Source organism: Mustelus asterias, chromosome 7 (assembly GCF_964213995.1).
Source record: "Mustelus asterias chromosome 7, sMusAst1.hap1.1, whole genome shotgun sequence".
NCBI classification, from domain to species: Eukaryota; Metazoa; Chordata; class Chondrichthyes; order Carcharhiniformes; family Triakidae; genus Mustelus; species Mustelus asterias.
The window spans coordinates 130,763,531-130,776,393 of NC_135807.1; the positions used below are offsets into that span (position 1 = coordinate 130,763,531).

General features: G+C 43.4%; 1 protein-coding gene across 5 annotated transcripts; it reads right to left on the minus strand.

Moving 5' to 3' along the window:
* Positions 1 to 240: 240 nt before the first annotated feature.
* On the minus strand, positions 241 to 12,574 carry tfap2a (transcription factor AP-2 alpha). Of its 5 annotated transcripts, XM_078216829.1 has the most exons (6): positions 12,491 to 12,574; positions 8,346 to 8,444; positions 6,140 to 6,214; positions 5,392 to 5,823; positions 2,797 to 2,848; positions 242 to 571 (listed from the first exon to the last, which is right to left on the minus strand). In XM_078216829.1, the coding sequence occupies exons 1-6, from the start codon at positions 12,521 to 12,523 to the stop codon at positions 336 to 338; spliced, it is 927 nt and encodes a 308-aa protein (XP_078072955.1). In that variant the 5' UTR covers positions 12,524 to 12,574; the 3' UTR covers positions 242 to 335. The 5 variants fall into 5 exon arrangements, with proteins under 5 accessions (XP_078072954.1, XP_078072956.1, XP_078072955.1 ...); XM_078216828.1 differs by lacking the exons at positions 8,346 to 8,444; positions 12,491 to 12,574 and adding an exon at positions 6,897 to 7,425 and having other exon boundaries at positions 241 to 571; XM_078216832.1 differs by lacking the exons at positions 8,346 to 8,444; positions 12,491 to 12,574 and adding an exon at positions 6,663 to 6,773 and having other exon boundaries at positions 244 to 571.
* Positions 12,575 to 12,863: the final 289 nt, after the last annotated feature.

The window sequence follows — 12,863 nt, forward strand, 5'->3', positions numbered from 1 at the left end:
AATGTACCGATAGCTCTTATGACATTATCTTATTACAATCTTTTTGATCTCTCGGCATAGACTGTTGATCAATTCATAGGAGCATTGAGGCTAAAGCCGAATGGCAAATTGCAATGTTAACTCCGTCCAAAGTGTGATAATTGCATTTTAAGAGTTCGATGGGACAATTGGCAAATAGTGAAAGTAGATAATGGGAGCATTACTAAAAGAATTCAATGGTCCGGTGTTTTGTGAAAAAGGGGAGGGTTTTTCACTGCTGTGTGTGCTAGCTAGCCTTGCCTTTCTGTGAAGCGGGGAGCTGTGTAGCAAGGTGCCCAACACACACCAGGACTTCCTCACCTCCTCAGCACTCCTCCCAGCAACGAGGCGTTGAGGCACTCGGGCGGAGACAGGCGCCTCTGAACTTCCGCCACCGTCACCTTGTACTTTGATGTTGAACTGAGGAGGGAGAGGCGACCCGGAACTGAACAGAACACCTCGTTGGGGTTCGCAACCCCGCCAAAGAGCCCGTCCTTGTTGAGTGAGATCGAGGTGACAGCCCCACTGTGAGACTTCGACAGGGACATGGGACCTAGAACAAGAAGCCATGAGACAAAATCAGCAAGCATCCTTTTGCAGAGCACCCCCTCCACAATCTAACACAGATGGGTCACTTTACAACTCTCTGCACTTGTGCCCTCCCCACTAAACCCTAGCTCTAAACTCGACACAATCCATAATACTATTTGGGCCCATTCGGATGAGATCTCATCAAACAGTCGATAATAAAGCAGGGTCTTTGTTATACATTACAGGCACGTCAGAAGCAGCGGCCGCGGTGCCCACTGCTGCTGACTGTCCTCTAGACACTGAGATGGACTTCAAATTGTGCATTCCATAAAAGCAAACTCCAATAAAATCTGATCGTTTGTGCAAAATGTAACGCATTCAGAGCCAAACGTCTTATATTAGAAATTCGGCCATGCCAAAGTTATGTATGTTAACTGTGCCTCTCACTGCCGAACACTGAAACATTATGTGGGTTAATATCATGCTAAAGTCATTTTCATTGTGTAATGGGAAATTCTCCTGCAATTCAATGCAACACAAATAGATGCCTTCTGTTGCAAGTCAAGAGTAAACACATATTCTAATCTATCTCCGTTACCCTATTAGACCCCCTAGTATCGCTTCTCGTTGTGCTTCATTCATTTTTATTCTTTTGCAGTCAGCTATTCGATCGGGCCATATAGGTTTCAATGCATTTATTTGGCGATGGCAAGCATAAAAACAACGCAATAACAAGGATGCGCTCCCTGGTCTTGTTCTGTTTTATTCTCGCCCCTAATTCGATCCCGATGCATCTGCCCTTGATTCCAACAGCACTCAGCACGGGGGGAAAACAGTCATCGCTTCTGACCACAGAACACATACCGGAACATCAACACGTCAAAGCCCAGACTCAATTTATCAGTCCGTTGTAAACAGCAGAAATAAATCCCGGTGGCGACTCGCAGGAGGACGCTTTCACGCGAAATGTCCTTCATTTTTAGTGTTCAGACTATTTGTTTTTTTCCCCCCTCTTTTAATAAAAAGGCTTAAAATGGACAATTGGACAACTCTGACAAACAGTGTGTAGGATCAGACCCAAACAAGTTTACAATTCCACTGACTGCTCTCATCTCCTGTAGAAAATCATCTATCGAGGGGTAGATTTGTATTGTTGACTGACCGTCTAAAATATAGGTTAGAGATTTTCTGCTTCTATCAATATTGCCCGATAACACGCACCCCCAACCCCCCTTCCCATCACACACACACTCACATACACAAAGCATCTTTGCAGTGTAATCGAGTGCACTGCCTTGGCTTCCTCCCTTACAAGCATTGGAAATCTACTCTGGATCTTTGAGGACGCCGAGTTTCTAGACCCGGATAGATCACTTGTGACATTAATAGCTCTGGGGAGGCTAATAGAGACAATAGGAGTTAAACGAACTCTTGAGATTACTAATAAAAGAGCCAATTATCATGTCGACGTAGAAAGAGCATCTCTTAAGATTTATCCCTAGCAGATGTAATTTGATGTGACATAACCCGGGGAAGCAGCAACATGGAACTTAAGCCTTTTTAATCGTAGGCTGCAGTTTTACGAATTAGTCTGCACACACGGGCCATATATAATGTATGCACATTAATTCGATATCTATCGATATATATAATCAAAATCCAAACAATCGTGTAGCTACTCCACCATGAACGGCGTTGCAATGAAGGGAGCTAAAGTATTTAAGGTGGCTAAGTGCACATTTCCCCAGCGAAACCCACAGAAATAAATACACGTCTAAATGCGCATGGCTTAACCAGACTCTCAAAAGCATGTAACGCCAATCGACAGTATAATTGCTTCTGCAAGTTGAGGCATTTGGTTTGATTTATACGCTCCCTAATTCCTCTGCTCATTAAAGGAACGCAACTGTAAATAATTCCTTAAAGCCACACCGGCGTTCAGGGTCTTGAGATGTGCAGACAGGATGATTTCTTTTTTGTTGGGGGGGTGAAGTTCCCTTCCTTCCGCGGGACCCAACAACAGCCCAAGGAGGAAGCCAAAAGAACTGTCCTGCAAAGCCATCATGGCTGTTTCTGAACTGTCTTCAGTCGCACCCCCCCCCCCCCCCAACCCCCCACCTCCAACCCCAGTTTGACATTCGATGCTGCACGCAATAAACCCGGTGTAAAACACCCAGAGATATGCTGGCCTATGTGCAGACGTGTTGGATGAGAAGATTTAAAGAAAAAAAAGAAAACAGAACTTGCCTTTCTTAATGACGGTATGGTCCTGGATGTTAATGCCTTGGTCATCAACATGCTGAAAGGGAATTTGAAAAGAATACTACGGTCACCTCGTAGCAATAAAGATTGCAGACAAAGCTTCAGCAGGGCAGGAAACTGCATGAAACTGAGTCGTGTCAGAAGTTGTAACAATCCACCCAGAACCTGGGCCATTCTCCTGAGCAAAAAAAATGATAACACACTTCTGTCACAGAATAATTCCCCTTCTTTGTTCAACATTTGCATGAGGAGGGACACAATGTATTTATTTTATTTTCGTTATAGTAGATGGATTCAGTGCTGGACGGAACAGCTGGCGCTCTGAGTTTAGTTTATTTGATTTTTTTTTGCTTGTGTAAGGTAGAACATCCATGTGTGTGTGTGTGTTAAAGGGGTCGTTTTGATGACCATCTCCTAGCAGGGTTCCTTACGGAAATACATTTTTTCTTGTCCTCGGCATTTCCTTGTTATTAAGTGAAGCAAGTGTGTTCATTCCAAGGCCAACGTGCACACACACAGCTTCGGAATATGTTCGCCAGTTCGACGCGAACTCTGCAGAGACTGAGCGATTGGCAATCACCGCACAACAACCAATTCATCTACAAATAGCCCTCACTTCCAGATCGCCGCTGCAATCTCAGCCTCCCATCTAACATTATTCATGCAGCTTTTATTTTATTTTTCTATTATTATTTATGATATGCTCCCCCCCCCCTCCTCCCCTCACTCCCCTCCATCTGTGGCCAACACTGGTTTCTCCAGTACATTATTGGTAGATTCTCCATTATCCTTTCTCCTGAAAGTGTTGGCTCAGCCACTCACGCACAACTTGCCCCGAGTGATTTTTGATTTTAAGTCGAGCTAGTTTTCGAAGCGCCTGCTTAAATTAATGTTGGCAACTCAGTCCACATCAACCAGTGCGTTTGAAAGGATGGAGGACGTGACTGAATCCAGCGAGGGTTTGATTTTGCCTTGCTTTTCTCGACTCAAGAGCTGTTCTTTGTATTAAATGTTTACAATGTGGGAGACTGCCTGTTTTAAAAGTGATGCAGGATAATATTCCTGCCTCCTCCCATCACCACCCAGGCGGCTAAACACCCAATTTTGCTCCCAACACCACAGAGATCTACAAAACTGGCAGTATGTTGACAATCGAAACAATTGACACTTGAGTGTTAAAGAGGCTTCATAATAATAATTACATTCCAAAGCCAAATCTGCAGGCTCCCCACATTAGTGAAAGACAAACACTGAACAAGCACTTCACGGAGGCAAGGACTTTATACATATATATATACACAATAATTCCGGTATCACACAAACACAGCCGCACAGGAATAAACTGCACCATTTAGACTTCTCCCTCTCTTCCCTCTCTAACACCTTTTTTGTGAGCAGATTATTGTGCCTTTGTTGTTAGGTATTCTCCTGGAGTAGGTACAGACGCCTATCATACGGCTAAGGCTGCATTTGTAAACTTGTATACAGCAGATTTTGTGTGGTGTGTGTGTGTGTGTGTGTGTGCGCGAGTTAAAGAGCCAGTCACATTTAAGTAAAGTATAGCCGCAGGTATTAAGTGAAATCTTGAACAGCTTTCAATCGCTTTAAGCATTCATAATGAGTATTTGTTTGGAAATGAATGCATGGCGGTGCCTTGCTTATGAATATTTTAGGAGAGCTTTAAAATCCGGCGTTTTTTTAACGAAATTAAAAGTAACGATTCGAAAAGAAAACACATTCTTAGATTCAGCTACCATGAGGGCGGATGGTTTTCATTCTGCCTCGAATATGCCTTTGTTTGTAAGATCAGTCATAAACTGTGCACTAATCATGATTCCAGCTTATTTCTGAAGTGAGAATTTCACACTATGAAATGATCTAAAAGCACAGTTCACTCACCACGCTGAAAAATACGAACACTTCACTAGAAAGGCATGCCCTTCCTGCATTTTTTTTATTATTCGCTTGCAACCTGGGATCTGTAACTCAACAATGACCAGAGGCATATAAACCAGCTCCAACAAGCCTCCAAAAGCCAGCAAAGCTTATTTTTCTGGGAATGGGGGGTCGAATTAAGGCATCTCTCGAATTATTAAAATATATAATTCAGATTTCGAAGAAAGTACAGATTGAAATAATTCTACTCTGTCAAGTTGAATAATATTGAATAAACCCCACCGAGTGATTTAATCTACCTTATCGGAAACTAATCATTTACATAAACGCCAAAAAATTGGCATGGTTAAACGATGGGTGCTAAATTTAATTAATAGAAGATTTATATATATACATTTCTAGCTGTACAAGAGTATGTTCTTATTTAACCCATGCAACAGCACTCATGTATCAGTTACTGGGAATTTAGGGGAAATACTAATACATTTTAGATTTGATTGATTTTAAAATAAAGATACAACACTGCTCTGACATTTTTTGCTTTTATTTTTAAAATCTTGAGCAGATCACTAAAACTATTTTTTTGTTGTGGTTCAGGGAGAAATAACATTCCTTCCACTGTGAAAACACACACACTCACACAAAAAGGCAAGGAGTTGCAAAGGGGTTTGCAATGAAACCAACCTGGACATCTTCGATGGCGTGTGCGATGCTGTGGATGGGTAATGAGTCTCCAAGGCCGGAGTCCAGTCCGTGGGTGCTGTGGAGCAGGACCTCGGGCCGCCGGTACTCCCTCCGCGGGTCCAAGCCGGCGAGCTGGGGCAGCCCCCGGGGCTGATGCAGGATGCCCGCCTCTTGGTTCTGCCGCTGGGGCCAGGTCGGATGCTGGGGCTGGGGCTGCGGGTGCAGCGAGTTGAGCGAGTACGGGTCGTTCACATGAGAGTAGGGATCCTGTGACTGCGGGTAGATGGGCTGGTACGGAGGAGGGAAGTAGGGTGGCTGAAAGTCCGTGTTGGGGGTATGAGACAGCGGCGGGGCGGTGGGATACGGAGACTGGCTGACCGTCCCCAGCTGGGGCAAACGTGGAGTCCCATTACTGGTCCCATCGTGCCGATCCTACAAAGAAAAACAACCACAGATGGAAATTACATGACCAAAAATCGAAAACTATCACTTAGCATTAACATTTTCGTTTGCGTTAGGGGCTTTGGCCGCTATGGTGGTAAAACATTTTTTTAAGGCAACAGTAATTGCAAAAAAAAGCACCATCAACACAAGTGGGGGCAGAATTCCGCAAAATATTACCCTCCTAGGAGGGAAAACTAGGGTTTCCAAAAAAAATTCGAAAGTGCTACCAGTTTTTTTTTGGGGGGGGGGGGGGTTGGGTGGGGGGCTCGGTTTAAATCTTGTGTCATCTCACTATGAAACTCACCATTGCCGAGAAACTGTGCACTAACATCTGCGGGCAGTCAGATCTGAGTTCGTCAGGGGGGAAAAATAGAGATACCTAGAGTGGAAAATTGGAAAAAAACAGTCCAGTACTATACAACCACAACACAATCACAACGCCGGGGAGTCACATGCAGGAAGAAGGCAGTAGAATCCATCAGAACTTGGGGGGAAAAAAATCTTCATGGGGGTGGGGGGTGAGGGGGGGGGGGGAGACACAACAGAGAAAAGGGGGGGCGGCTGATCAGAATTGTGTGTAGTTTCGGGGGCGTCACGTCGATAGATTTTTCAAACTTTTTTCCCCCTCTCTCCTTGCAAAGGGCGAGCTTCAACCCAACACATAATAGGAGATACTCATAACTATTAAAATTACACCAATACTTAATAAGTGGAGAATGGTCGGAAATCGAGCGTGAAGCGAGAAAGCAACTAAAGTCTGTGTCTCCTATAAATGACGTCCATTGAATCAGTGTATCTAATCAGAGGGAGAGAGAAGAGGGGCGCACATTGCCAGCGCTGACGAATCACAGGGACGCGAAGGCAACATTTTCAAGTGATCGAGGACATGCGAGAGAGAGAGAGACAGAGAGAGAGAAAGACAGAGAGAGAGAGAAAAGGAAGGAAAGAAGGGATGGATAGAGACAGAGAGGGGTGGGAGAGACAGAGAGAGACAGACAGAGAGAGAGAGAGAAAAGGGAATGGGAGGAAAGGAATGAAAGATTTCGGGAAGGAGTTTGCACCTCGTTATCGTGTGAGAATCCAGAAAACGCCAAAGGCATGTCGGCGGCAACCACTCGCTTCCGGGCTGGGGAGAGACTACCTGAGCGTTCAACTCGCTTCCTTTTCAACTCCTTTCCCGGAGATGTGTGCTGCCCTGATCCTGGGTCGCGACTAGTCTGATCCATCGTGCAACGGGTTAAAAGTTAAAGAGACAGCGGGAGCGACAGAGACACCATGGAGTCTCGAAAAGCCCTCTCATTCGATTCCACGCAAGCTGCTCCCCACTGAGATCCCCCCCCCCCCCCTCCACCCCAACCAAAAAAAAACACAACACTTTTGTCTCCAGCCCAGCCCGGAGCTAGTTCCAAGCAAACGGATTTCTCCCCCGCTTTCAAAAGCTCTCAGCCCCCTTCCCCACTTTTAAAAAAAAAAGACGACGGGAAAAAGAATCAAAAGCTAAGTTCCAGGATAAAGCGAAACTAAGAGGCTGCTTGGTTTAGCCTGCGGTGCGAGTTGTCCTCCCAGCCTGCTGTACAAACCCGTTCGACTGGCTGTACAACTCCCAGAACCAACTGCCCAAAAAAATATTATCTAGCAAACTCTTGCAGATCAACTTTCTCAATCCGGGCATACTCACTCACTCACCACGGCCTTCAGACAGAACCATCTAACGCCTGCTGCCGCTTCGTACATGTTACTTACACACACACATAACACACACACACACAAAAAACTTTAATCAGAACGGGGACAGAATTTTGTGCAGATTTCGGTGTTTTTTTAATGGGCGGTTTGGAAGTGGGGGGAGGGAAGTGAGGAAAGGAGAGTTTATTAACACATACAGACAGATATGAACCCTAAATAGCAATTCCTTGGGAGTTTACAGCAAAAAAAACAGTAGTTTGATCAAACTTTTACTTGTGCTGCACGACAATAATGCAGGAAAATTTTATATATTCTTTTATACAACATGCCTTTACAAACATCCCCCCCCCCCCCCCCCGCCCCCCAACACACACACACTTTTTAGGGCCTGTTCCAAGATTCTACAGAGGGATAGCTTGTAGCCAGATTCGCCGAATCGACAACATGTCCTGTTTTGTTTTAAAACGGGAGGGTGAATAGAATTTCTTCAATTTCGTTCCTTACATTGTTTACAAACGTGAGGCACTGCCACACAATAGAGACCGAGGTACACACACACACTGCAATTGGTGTGTCTGATTTGTGTTTCCCAAGAATGTTAAACCCGAATGCCCAAATACTTCAAATGTTTTTTTTCATCACACTGCATTTTTTCTGTCGCCATCGAGAAAACATGCTCCGTGTTCCAGAATTTTAAAAAAACGTTGCAATATTCCCGGTTTAAATGAGATTTGATGCCTTTCATTCGGACAGTCTGCATTTTAATTTGTTTTGCTGGGGGGGTGGGAGGAGGGGGAGGTAAAAGCTTATATGAAATTGCTTACCTCACATTCCTCATATTTGATATTGTCCGCTAATTTCCACAGCATTCTCATGGATTGGTGAAAAAGTGGTTGACTGGATGTCTCAGAGAACGGGCAGTCCTGTGCAGAGAGTGCGTGTTGGTTTAGCGACTCTGTATGTGCTCTGAGATCTCCCTCTAATGGTCGATCGAGTTCCCCCTCACAGCTCTTTAGTAACTCGCTAATAACAGCCCAATTAGCATATGAACACCAGCCAAGCACTCATTCAACCACATTACTGCTCCAATGGTCACAGGTAGAGAGCTTGTCCTGCCGGCTGGCAATAGACGTCAACATAAAACACACTGGCGGTGGGCAGCAGCTTATAAACGTGCATGGAGCTATTTATTGCACTGAGTTGGAGACTCAAATAGTTAAATTCTCCCTTACCTTCCATTGTACCAATGCACATTATAGCAGGATATTATTTTATGGCCTCAGTGAACTCGTTTCCCAGTAGATACAACGGTGACATGGCATTTAGTTTTTTACTTGATTATGCCATAACAGTATTACTGAAACACTGAGCTCAAATGCTTTACTTTTTAAAGGCGGGGGGGGGGGGGGGGGTTACTTTTTTAAAATTAGGGCAAGTGCACTTCAAATGTCCACCACGTTAAGTGGCGATAAAAGATAAAGGATGTTTATTGCGCATAGTTTCAAACAGCTATTATTTTCACATTCCTCTGCGCATCAAGCGACCCAACTTTCCTTTCATGTGTTCCCTCTACAAAGTAATGGGTCTAACGTTAACCCGTTTCATAATGGATGCAGACTCTGAACTGATAGCGATTTCATGGCTTTTATTTTTGTTGCTAATGTTTTATCTCTCTCTCTCTAATGCATCAACTCCCAGCAAAATTCCCAGTAAAGAAATCTTATCCATGCTTTTGCCATGTGTTTCCAGGCGACTTTTTAAAAATCTTGATCTGAAGTGGCAAAATTCTGCAGGGCCAAATTGAACTCTTTTAACCAGATCCTCTGGAGTGGCAGTGCTCAGACTCTTTTCGGTGGCCGTGGCTCCTGCCGTATCCTGTGAACTGGTAGGTTCGCTAGCGAGAACTTCTGTCGGAATTCGCACTCTTTGATATTTGGAAGCTTTAAATAGCAAGCGTGTAGAGTGTTGGTTTGCTGCTATTGAGGTGGAAATCATGTTTGTTATGTAGCTATTCAACCTATGCATAAACCGCGACTTAAAAGCAAATAGTTGGACCCTAGCGCCGTCCTGCAAACCGTTTCCCTGTGTTTTGCACAGAAGTTATTATCATAATAAGCACCCAATTGACTTTGAATTATGAACTGAGACAGAGGGCTTTACGGTGGTCTTTCATTCAAGGGTGACAACGTGTGTGAGGCTAACTATCAGCGCAGGTAATCGGGGTGATCAGATCTAGGCGTCGTCTTTGGCTACTCTTCATTACCATTTTTGGCGGCGGCCCTGGGACAAAAATGTCATCAGAATCTATTGTGTTTAATTGGAGAGACTGAGATATCGACCGATTCAGAACACCTTGCTCCAAAAGGCCAAATCCTTTGAAATGTAAATGAAAAATAATGCCTGAGAGTCCTAGTGAGCATTGCGGTTAAAAGGTGAACATCTTTTTGCTTGGATATACCTGGATTTCTTTTTGCCTTGCCTGTGCAGCTTTATATATTTGAGAGGGGGGGGGGGGGGTGGACACGTTTAAAGTATGATTTTATTCTAACAGCTTTTTGTTATCCTGAGGGGGTACTTTTGTTTTACCCTTTTTGGGAAAAATAGGATAGATTCCCTCCTCTCTACTCCCATTTGCTCACTTTCAAATGTTTTATTCATCACAAGGCATGAGTTTTGATTTATCATTTTACTTTAACAGTTGAAGAGGGAACATGCCCCCCAAATGTAATGGCATTAAAACAGATAACGAATTCATGCGAATATTGGTGTAAAGGGGATAGTGTACAGCTTCTCGTATCTACCTGTGTTGCAGAGATCGATTAAGTTAAAGCATTGACATTTTCCAGGTCTACCTTACATTTCTCAAATTATTTCATGTTGATCTTCCGTACACCGCTGTAGTGTGTTAGTTACTTACAAAAATCATTAAGAATCGTGATGCGATCATTTTTTCTCTGATGGATTGGCTGTGTGGAGCATGTGCACGCAGAGGGGTTTGTTCCCGAATAAGATATAAAATAAACCTCTAATTGACGAGCAAACCAAAGTCCAATGAATAATTAAAATATCTGCTGCTGTTGAGTGGAAGCTCTTTTGGACAGAGCGTCTGTTCCCATTTTGTCTAAAGCAATTCCTGGAAGCCCAAAGCTGTGAGATTTATTCGATACATCTCCCCAATTTGCACTTTAAAAAAAATATTAAATGTAATTCTACACGCGTGTGGCCATGACAAGGTTAGTCTCGTGTTAAAAGAAAGAAATACCGGTGATTTTCTGTGGGGAGGGATGTGTTCGTGTTGGGTTTAAATATTGTGATTTTAAAATAAATCCTCTTCAAACTGTGCGAAGATGCTGAAACGTCACTACAGACGATGGCGTCTTCTCCTTATTAACTTAGAAAAATACTCACCAGATCTGTTTTAAAAAAAAACTTTCGAAACACCTGTTGCAGTTTGCAATGACTATTAAATCAAATTGGAAGTGCATGATGGATATATATATATATATAATTTGCCACATATTTTAACTAGCTGCACAGATGAAGGGAACTTTTAAACTCCAATTATCTCACGGCATTCTTTACTCGTTCCTCACATCTATCTTTACTAGTTCCTCACACCCAGTCTATGCGTGTGCTCCTCACACTTTTTGACATATTTTCGTTCGGCGGTGGAGAGAATAACGCGCTAGAAATAGGTACTGCACAACATTGCAAATACGTTTGCTCTAATACCGCTGTCACTGAATGTGGATTATACTGTGATAGAATTCTACTGTTGTAGATACCTGAGTTTATGACCAGCATCTAACAAGAGTTCTCTCAGGTGGAGAGGCTTTTCGTTCTGGCTAAGACAGAATGCCCCCTTATCACTTCGCAAGAACGTCAAATGTATCCCTCTTTTCTTTCTCATAAGGACTATTTACAGCAAAGTGAGTTAGATCACTATCATGGCTAACTCCAACTTTTAAATTGTTATCTAGTATCTGGAAAATTGTGGATAACGACTCTTCAGCTGAAACCCGCAAGTAACACTACACTAGCTCAAATTCCTAAGAACATCTAGTAAACTACTAGATGCAATTAGGTTGTAAATTGTGCACGAAGCAAAACAGTACATAGGTTTTGCAGAAACACCTTTGTACACGTCAACTGTTTGACATGGATACTAAACATATTTAAAATTCAATGCTGCTTTAATCCCCATGACAATGTAATTGGCGATGAAATGGGATTTCCAATTAAGTTGAATCAAAAAGCGTATTTGTGAAAAGGTAGACCACGTTCAATCCTCAAAACGTGCGGTATTTAACAATGAAAATCTAAACTGAAGATTGAAATTCAACTTTATTTAATCTTTCCCAGGGAAACGATTAGTTTTACCCAAGACTTGCATTGTCCTATCTAACTAGCAGGCAAATGGCGCAGTCACCTAGTAGCGGTGTTGAGGGGGACATTAATCTTTCTAGGTTTTTTAGTCTCATTGATTGGCCCCAAGTTAGGAGAGGTAGTTGTAACATGGCGATGATTACAATGGGCTACTTTCTACATAGCTGGCGCGCCGAATAGTAAGTTGACTCTGAAATCAATTCAAATCACAGAAGGAGCTAAGGGGTGTTTTTTTTAAAGAAGTGTTTAAAGCGCATTTATAAAGCGAACCTTTCGAGAACCCAGTGAAGCAGATCCAGCATTCTGAGTTTTGTCTACATTAGACTTGGTTGGACTATTGAAAGTTATCTTTTATCAGATTACAAACCACATATAGTTACGTCATTCAGGTAAATACGAATGCAACTATTGAGAGAAAGTTTGGGCTCATTAATGACCTCCAAGACACTTCCTTCTCCCAACTTCTTGGTTTTATTTTATGCGTAGAGATAATAAAACATTAGGTAGCGCTTAGATGGCAGCTTATGGGACTAAGGTAAAATAAAATGTCCTGGGAGTGTGGTTAAGAGGTAAGTCCACGTACCTGCCAGTCCCCCATTTTGCCCAGTATTGACATATCGCCTGGAGTAGTCTGTGGTGTCGTGCTGTTGAGTAATTTTTCCCTTTTACCTCCACAGGATCATCACACCTGGTCATAAAGTGTTGGGTGCCACCTGCCCGCGCCTGCGTACTCGCCAGGAATGTCAGCGCCCCAGCACTTTTTTTAAAGAACAAAAAAAAGGCCTGTATCAGCAACTGATGGATTTAGAACGGCCGCGCACCTTTACCTGCCAGAACCTCCATCAGCAAGCAGATCTCATCCTGACCACCAACAACAGGCGCCAACAAAAAAAAGGGAGCTTCACACTGGTCTTGGGGGTCGTGAGGGGTCGTGGTGGGGAGGGGGGGGGGGAGGG